This window comes from Chondrus crispus, genomic scaffold (genome assembly GCF_000350225.1).
Source record: "Chondrus crispus Stackhouse genomic scaffold, scaffold_19, whole genome shotgun sequence".
Taxonomy (NCBI): Eukaryota; Rhodophyta; class Florideophyceae; order Gigartinales; family Gigartinaceae; genus Chondrus; species Chondrus crispus.
In genome coordinates this window covers 565352-574417 of record NW_005179080.1, presented here as the reverse complement: position 1 = coordinate 574417, position 9066 = coordinate 565352, and the positions used below count along the sequence as shown (strand labels likewise).

Here is a 9066-nt window from a genome sequence, read left to right as displayed (position 1 = left end):
TGGGCCGCCTGGCCTGCGGCCAGGCCGCCCCGCACGTGGCCGCCACTTGTCGCCGCAGCGCCCCCGTGCGCCAATGAGAACCCGTGCGGGAGCGCACGAACACACATACACAAACACACAGACAGACACGGATTTTAGTATACGCGGGGATAGACCCAGAAAAAATTTGAACGAGCGGAGACGAAAGTGTCGAATGGGTCTAAAATTCATGGGCCATAGATCATTAAACCCAAAAAACGTCCAACCGGTGGAGATGCTCTTATATTCTTAAGCTTTTTGCGCAATCAAAGCTGCTATCCCAGTGTTCTGCAAGATGCTATTGCCAAAAACAAGCACGTGAAGGAAATAGTGCTCAAGGAAGCTTTTTGAATGTTCAATTTAATTTATATATTTTTTGCAAAAAAGGAGCTGTCCTCATATGAGGACATGCCCCGGTCGGATAGATCTATCCGCTAGGTGTCAAGTGACGTCAGCTTCATCCTGAAGTCAGTTGCCCTTATATGAGACTGCTGTACTTTCCTGCTTATTTTCTTTCTTGACTCACGTGTTCTTGATAAGAAGAGGAAAGATGCCCTTGCCGCCGGAATTAAGTTCAGCTTTGCGGAAGGGCATATCCCAGAGAACTGCCTATCCTTCCTGGTCACTTTTTTTAGAAAGGCCTGACGAAGAGCTTTTTCGGGGAACCTTGAAACCTTGTGTACTGATATATATTTGAAACCTCAATCCCCCAAAAAGTATATATCTTGCAGTTTAAACTTTATTGTGGCACCCGTCTCGACAGTCTGCTTGCTCACTACACAGCTAATTCTATGCGTAAAACACGCCACTTTCGTCCAAAGTGGGACGCAAGCCATCGCAACAAACAAACACCTTCATCTATCTAATATGCCACCAGCAGAGACATTGTCGAGTGGATCTTGAGACACATACAACTCGGACAGGGAATCAGCGTGACACATCTGAATCACAGAAAACGCGAGTCCCTTCAGTCCTGGCGACAGCAACAGCATATGGTGAGGGCGGCCAATTGGTTGCCTTTCACGAAGCAGACAATAAGCAGGTCGTGTGCGTTCGTGGACGACTCCATCAGCTGTTGCAAACTAAGGTTTGGGCGGCTTCGGGTAACGACTAAGCGGGTTTTCAAATCTCAAACCCTGCATCATCGTGCGACGCCATACAGCCATCGCGACGATGATCGATAATGCTTGATGCACATGAAATCGGAATGCTCAGCAGTCGTCGTACTCAGTGGCAGGTTGGGCAGGCATTACTGGCTCCGTGATATGAAGGCAGTGACAATTGACATCGCCCAAATAACCATACCAGGATTTGCTTTGAAATCGTTACACACATTTAACCTACTAGTCAAACATCCTAACATTAATACACCACTGCTCTTGAATGAAACAGGCCCGAGTCCGAAACTGCTTCTCACAGGGGCGTTTTGCACTCATACAACAGGCTACGGGCCACAGGCTACAGACCTCAACCCTCAAACTGAAGCACGCGTTCTCCCTCCACGGGCCACTTCATCTCATGCATCAAGCACCACACATTGCCGTCATCAAGGCTACAGTGCAGGACCTTCCTCGAGAGGCGACGGGTCGATGTTGGCTCAACTTGATATGCCTGGGTGCATTTCGATGGGGAATTGCATTCGTCTTTGTGTAAACTCTGTTCGTCACGCATTAGATGGCTTTCATTGACCAAGTGGTCGACAGATGCTATTGTGTATTTTCAAAGCTTTCCATTCCTTCGATGGTATTGACGTACTGTCAGTTTGCGCCAAGCAATTGCTCCCCACGACTTCTGTGATGGTGGATCAGTCTGCAACACACAGCACACCCAACAGATGAAGGTGAAAAATACCAATCCCTTTTCATTCGGCACCTTCTCACAGTCTTTTAACTGCTCCCATTCTTTCCTTCCCTCCCCATCCCTTCCGCCTCACATTTCTCTTCTACTCCTTGCTCTACCCACGACGCAAACATGTGCTGGAAATGTATTTATCGCGTGATTGGCAAGAAGGCGGGCCGATTCCTATTGCGCTGGATGATGCTCATAGGCGAAGGCCTGTACTATACAGCTTGTGACCTAGTCCAGTATGGAAAGCGAGCCGAGGCCACGACCTCATGGGTGCCGTCATCGTGCCCTATACGCGAGCCGTACTCGTTCCAGGACCCGCTGTCCCTGTTTCCCCTCAAAGGCGAAACCTCGGCGGACTTGCAACTCCGCCTTCTCCGGAACGAGGGCCTAGACGTGACGCCCGCGGCGCCCCATCGAAGGCCGGAACCGGAGAGCGTTCCCAGCGGCACGGACAAAGGGCAAGCGGACACGCCCGGGTACGTCAAGCAGATGGTGCAGCTCTTCGAGGGCCTGGAGGTGCCCGACGTCGGCGCGAGAAACGCGGACGTGCAGGCGGTAGTGAAGGCGGAGGCGGCGGTGCAGGAAAGTAACATAGAGGGGATTGGATTCGCCAACGCTTGGCTTGGGGACCTTCCGATGCTGCACGGGCCACTGAAGAAGCCCGAGAGCGTGACGGGCGGCGGTTTCCGTAGCATTCGCAAGATGTGGGCGAGGAAGAGAAGGGAGCGGAAGGAGCAGAAGGAGCAGAAGGAGAAGGAGGCGAGCCGCAGGGCGTGGCAGATACGGTGTTGCAACGATCAGGTCAGGATCAGGCAGGGGTTTTACAGAATTGCTGTGCGCGTGTAGAGGGTTCTGCGGTGCGTTGGTGGACGCTGTCCTGTGGCATGGACTGGTTGGGAATGGTGTAGGAATCAGGCGAAGGGGACAGCGCGGGAGAGGTGCCACTCATTCTCACCGGACGGCAAAAGTCGCCGACGACTGTGCGATAGTCGACATCAACAGTGTAATCATAGTGACACTGTTGGCAGCGATGGGGCCGTGTAGGGTGCATTATTGGCAGCGGGATAGCTTGGGGGTGGTGGTCGACACGCAGGCAAGTCTCATAGCTTGTGATGAGAGGACATGAAGGAATGTTGCGACGCCAAGGAATAGCGGAAGCAAGTGGGAAACAGTGCCATGCTGTATCTACAGCGAACGAAACAATGCAGTACGGTATACTATATCATGGCCGAACTGGGAGTAGCCCGTGAACCGCAGAGCTGTGTGACGTCCTCGCTTGGCCACACTGCATAAAAGTAGGCACAAGCATATGATGTGTTGCAGATTCGAGGCACATTAACCCTGGATTCGTCTATAGAGGCCTTTGAGCTGCAACAGCGCTTCGCATGTGCAACGTCATGCGAGCACCATAAGAGTACTGTATCTGTCCAATGTCTTGTATAGTAAGTACCCTTGGGTAAAGTTTCAACTGTGGGCTTCTAATTATTCCTGTCCCTTCAAGCATCACAGGAACAGGTTAAACCACTCAGTGCATGTGAATGGGCGGCCCCGATATAGTTTTGGAAATGGTAGAAGACTACAAGTCTCATATCTGTACTTCAATATAGTCACAATTCAACTCGTAAGCAAGTCACCAATTGTGGGTAGACTTTCAGCAGCTCTGATGATGACCCTGTATGCTTTGTGGACGAATGCGTGCGCATTCATAGTCTCTCTGCAACCTACGCCTTCATCCAAACCAGTCTCACTACAGTTGCACCGCAGCCTGGGATGAATCTACCATCAAATTCTTCTACAGTTCACTAAGCCATGAACGGCAGGTGCAGTGCAGCGTGCCATTGTCTTCGAACACAGGGTTCACCGCCGGAAAAGCTTAAAAGGCAGTCCGAAGTCGCCAGCAGTCTCTCTCCTCCAACACTATCAGCCAACACTATCAGTGAACAAATCCACTTGCACTTCACCATGGACAAGCGCTTCACACTCCGCAGCTTCTTGCTGCTCTTCGTGATCTCCTCAGCCTTCGGGCAGTTCTTCGGTGGCGGCCCCTGCAAGAGCAAAGGGTGCGGGCCTGGAGAATTCATCCCTCTCCCGGCGGACCAGCTGCTGTTTGGAGAAACGTGCAAGAGCAAGGGGTGCGGGATCCTGCGCGGGCCGGCCGGCGACGTGATTTTTGGGGGTAGCTGCAAGAGCAAGGGGTGCGCTGTGCCGTCCGGGTTCGCCATCTCGGGCGTGAGCCCGTCTCCGTCTGCGCGGCGTCCGCGGCGGACGCGGCGGGCGCGGCGGGCGCGGCGGGCGCGTCGGCCGCAAGCGATTTGCTGCACGCCCGACGGGTGCCTGCGCGGCTACCGGGCGCAGTGCATGTCGGGGTCGCTGAGCCCCCGTCTGGCGGGGCTGGGGTACTTCTCGTCGTCGGGGTCGTGCAGCGGGTCGCCTCGCGAGTTCGAGTGCGCGCGGGCCGAGGTGGTGTGCAGCGGCAACCGCGGGCGGTGCGTGTTCAAGCGGTGCGGCGGCGGGCGGGGGGCGGGCGGCGCGCGCGCTCGCCCGCGGCCGAAGTACCGGGGGGGGTACGGCGCGCGCTACGTCAACGCGACCGGGGGCTTCGCGCTGGGCGCGCTGCGCACGGAGAGGCAGGTGGCAGGGTTCTGCAAGAGCAAGGATTGCCCCTTCGGGACGCCCGGGCAGGTGGTGTTTGGCGGGGATTGCAAGAGCAAAGGGTGCGGGGTGGTGGACACGCCGGGCGGGCCGCTCCTGTTTGGGGGCGGATGCAAGAGCAAGGGATGCGCCGTGCCTCCTGGGTTCGAAGTGCTCCGTCGCCGTTGCCCCCTCTGCCGCCTAGAGTGCGGCCGTTCCAGGCGCCCGGACGTGGGCAGTGCTGCTTTGCTAGGCCGTGCAAGACGCAGCGGATCTGTAGGTGCATTTTGTCCCGCCTTTAGGGCAAGGCCCTTGCCGCAAGGCCCTTGCCGCAAGGGTGAGTGTCGGTTTTGGAAGTATGTAGGAGTTCCCTTGCCCGCTGCGTAAAGAAAGTGTTTTGTGAAAGAAGAGTGTGTAGAGGCAAAGTATGTGTGGAGTTTGGCATGGTTTGTTGATGACATGTAGGTTAGTAATGGCAAAACTGGTGACATGATGTGTGTCATGTGGAGGAGGGAACTAGGAAAGTTACAGACTATCAATTGGAGGGATTTGCCATATTGGGAGGAGGTGTGGCAGAGTGCATTGGTGAGGGTGCATTGGTGAGGGTGCATTGGTGGTCAAGGTGGTACGGGTTCTCCCGAACCAGAAGGCGTGATAATATCACACACGTGGACGGGAAATGAGGGTGAATACGGCAGCTAATGAAAAGGCGCCATTACATGGAGCGCAACCAATCACGAAACGTGGCAAAAAAGGCAGAGGACTCGTTTTGTGCAAGTCGTCACAGAGTGTGGGCATCGGCGAATAGCGATCTCCACTTGGCGGGATTCAGAGGGATTCAGGGGGTTTCAGAGGGTTTCAGACGGATTCACAGGGGTTCACATGCCATTCAGATACCTTTCATCGTTGCATTACGGTTTTGCGTCTGTTCGCGCTGTACCCTTAACGGTACTGTGCGCAGCTGTTCTGGTACAGTATCGGGAAGGCCGGGTCAATTGTGCATTGCGTGTTCGAAAAAAGCAGTAATTGTAGAGGCAGGTTATTGAGCAACTTTTCGTGGCCTCCGTCCCTATCCCCTTTCCTTTCCGACAGGAAAGGAAGGTTCTACTCATATACAGTAACAGTGATGTAATTGTGAGCACACTAATGAAAGGTGATAACGGAGGGAGGCGGAAGAAGCAGAGGGCTGGAAAGTGGGCAGTGCACAATTACCGTACATGTACTGTACATGTACGGTACCCTTGCAATACAAGGGTACTTGTATTGCAGATCGGATGTAAACTTTACTTGCAACTGAGGGCCTTTGGAACGGAAACATCCTAAAGCTCACGTCCCTTTACATTACTTGTTTAACCCTGCGCCGCCCCGCTCGCACTTGAGATATGCTGCATCAACCAATCACACCCGCCGCTCGCAGTATCGAGCTCATGGTATGATACCCCTCCCCCTATCCCACCAACCTCCCATTCATCTCATTCCGCAACTATCTTACCTCCATTCCGCTCTTTCCGCCTACCACCGTAACCCTCATTAAAAACCTCTCCCTTCCCCCCCCTCCGCCCACCTCCTCCCTTTCTCCTCGCACCTCCGCCCCCCCCCCATCCGCCCCGCCTTCCCCCCACGCACCCACCATGCTTGCCTTCGCCCCCACCTCCTCGTTCGCCACGGCGAAGCCGTCCCTGGCGACGTCGTTCACGTCTGCCCCGGTCTGCCACCGCCGCGCCGCCACGCACACCGCCCCGACCATGATCCTACGCACGAGCCTGCGCAAGCCGGTGGGCAGCTCCTCCGCCTTCGTGGGCATGGCCTCTGGCTTTGGCGGCGCGGCCGCCATCCTGTCCAAGGCCGACACCTACATGGCCCAGTCCATCCTCATGCAGTACTACAAGGTCGCCAACCCGGCCGGCGTCTACGGCGTCCAGTGCACCGAGGGCGGCTCCAAGCACATGGCCGACTTCTCGCGCATCCGCGCCCTCAACGCCCGCTTCCGCGCGCGCCAGGCCTCCAAGGCACAGGCCTACGCCCGCTTGTTCGAAAACAGGAAGATGGCCATCGTCAGCTCGCACGAATGCCACCACGAGGAGACCCAGTTTTCGCAGTACGCAAACGTCGCCGCTAGCTACAACGTCTCCAGGGCAGAGGCCCTCGGATCGTGCTCGCGCTACGCCACCCCGGAGACCGTCGAAGAGGCCGCCCTGCTGCGCTTCATGGACATTCAGCAGACCACCGCCGCAAACCCCTCGGGCGTGTATAACGTCGCGTGCAACGAGGGCGCCGCAAAGTTCCAGGCGGAGGATTGCCGTGTCGCCGCCCTCAATGCCGCCTACCGCAACGGCCAGAAGTCTGCCGGAAAGCTTCTCCAGGAGAAGTATGACCAGCGCAAGAAGGGCTATGCCGCCACCCACGGATGCAACTATGAGGAGGGGCTTGTCAATAACTACCCCGCTCTTGGCGCCACCTTCCGTCCCAAGACCTATGGCTACTAGCCGCGTCGCTTGGCCATGTTTCCGCGTCCATCACCCGCTAATGCATCACCTGCTTTGTCCTTGCTTTAATTTTGTGTAGATGCTCGCACTACGAGTCGATCATCTTTGCTTCAGCCTCTTCCATTTCGCATAGCCTGTGAGGACCAGTAAAACATGCCTGCGTGACAATATGGAAACTGTGCTTTCGTTATTCTACACGGCTTCGACGCATCATCGCAGAAATGAGGAGCTAGCTTCGCAGACACACAAGCCACTTCTACTCGTTTCGTCTGCGAAAGCGATTTTTTTGCACACTCGCCTGTTTTTTAAAATTTTCTGCCTCTCGCCTTACCGCAGACACTTGAGCTCGAAAAAGAAAAAGGGCTCCTCTGACCTTCTGTTTAACGCATAATACTGTACAGTATTCCAGGAACAAGAGAATCACGCATTTTCGAGCAACCCTAACACCCCCCTGGTCGTGCTCTCAACTTTTTCTTTGTTGGTCACCAGAGCCCGAACCGTTAAACCAACTATTCCGCCGGTGGGCGCACGACCATTGCCGCATCGGCAAGCGTACACTCACACACAATGGCGGAGGCGGTCCCCCCCAAGAAAATTGCGATGACCCTCAACATCAAGGCCGGGATGATCGACAAGTACATCGCGCACCATGCGAACAGCCGGGCCGAAGTGCGGGACGCGCTGCGCGCGGTGGGCATCCGCAACCTGAGCCTGTGGACGTGGGGCGACCGGCTGTTCTACTACGCCGAGTACGTGGGCACGGAGCCGTTCGAGCAGGCGATGGCGCGGTACGCCGACATGCCGGGCGTCAAGGACTGGGAAGAGCTCATGCACCAATACCAGGCCAAGATCCCGGGCTCCGATGGCGACGTGTGGTGGCAGGAGTGCACAAAGGTGTACGAGCAGGCGTAGCGGGAAGCAGAACAAGTCGCGGAATAGTGTAAAAAAAAGAGAGGTCGCGGAAGTGCTTTTCTTTTTACACCTCGGCGGTCAAAAATCTTTGAGCCCTGCGTTCTTAATGGTAACTTGAGCGGCCAGGTACTGCCTTGCTGTCTGTAACATCTTATTCTGCCGTCTAAGTCTCTTGCCAGTATTTCTAATCTGGAGTAAGATTTGCTGCTCCTCGAGCGGCATGTCGAGGACCTGACAAACCGCAAACGAGAAGTCCTCGAGGCGTCGCGGGGACGGCCAGCCGTCCTTGGTGCGAGTCTCAGCGCCTTCAAAGTCGGCGTCGCCGCCGGGAGCCAGGCGACGGATCTCGGGACTGAGATCCAGAACCTTGTCGTAGAGCTTGTTGCTCAGACGCAGGACGTCCTGCAGCACGACCCAGACGTCCTCCATGAGGGCGGACAGGTCCTCGTCCGGCGTTTCGTCATACACGTGCTCGACGACTGCGCGCGTGTACGGCTTCTCCTCGATGATTCTAAGGATGCGAAACCTCTCACGGCCAATATTATTAGTCATGATGCGGCCGTCGGGGAGCGGCTCGAAGCGGGTGAGCTCGGCGGCGCACCCGATGGAGGCCAGGGACGAGGAGTCCGGGTTGTACATGACGATGCCGAAGCGGGAGTCAGTGTCGCGGATGCGGTTGAAGAGCAGGCGATAGCGGAGCTCGAAGACGTGGAGCGGGACGGGTGTGCCGGGGTTGAGCACCATGCGGAGCGGAAAGAGGGGCAGCTCGCGCTGTTCGGGGAGCAGGGGGGCCGGATCTGGGGCCGAGGAGAGGTCGTAGTACTCGACTGGCGGCGCCGGGTCGTCGCTGAAGTCTGGGGCCGGGCCGCCTGGGATCTCGTTCTCTTTCATGCAGGGGTGGCGAATGCGGCGCTTGGTAGCCGGTTGCCGATGGACACGGCGGACATGGTGGCAGAGGGGTTGCACGGTGGGGGACGTAGAGAGGCAGTGGTGGAAGGGGGCGCAGAAGAGGAGGGTCGGCATGGTTGCGGAAGTTGCCGGTGATGGTGATGGAGGGGGGTGGTGGGGGCAGGGGGGGGGGAGGGGGGGGGGGGGAGGGCGAACAGTTAAAAAAAAAAAAATTTTCCTGCCGGGGGGGAAAAGAAGGCTACCGGCTTAACCGGGGAAGGTC

General features: G+C 56.4%; 2 protein-coding genes; one reads left to right on the top strand and one right to left on the bottom strand.

Moving 5' to 3' along the window:
* The first annotated feature begins 6128 nt into the window (after positions 1–6128).
* Positions 6129–7159, top strand: CHC_T00008830001 (Gamma 31 kDa subunit of phycoerythrin). XM_005715187.1 is given in 2 exon segments: positions 6129–6983; positions 6984–7159. The coding sequence occupies 1 exon segment, from the start codon at positions 6129–6131 to the stop codon at positions 6981–6983; it is 855 nt and encodes a 284-aa protein (XP_005715244.1). The 3' UTR covers positions 6984–7159.
* Positions 7160–7541: 382 nt separating this feature from the next.
* On the bottom strand, positions 7542–8918 carry CHC_T00003469001 (hypothetical protein). The gene is made up of 3 exons (XM_005715186.1): positions 8834–8918; positions 8010–8692; positions 7542–7808 (listed from the first exon to the last, which is right to left on the bottom strand). Exons 1-3 carry the CDS (start codon positions 8916–8918, stop codon positions 7542–7544), a joined length of 1035 nt encoding a protein of 344 aa, XP_005715243.1.
* Between the last annotated feature and the right edge of the window lie 148 nt (positions 8919–9066).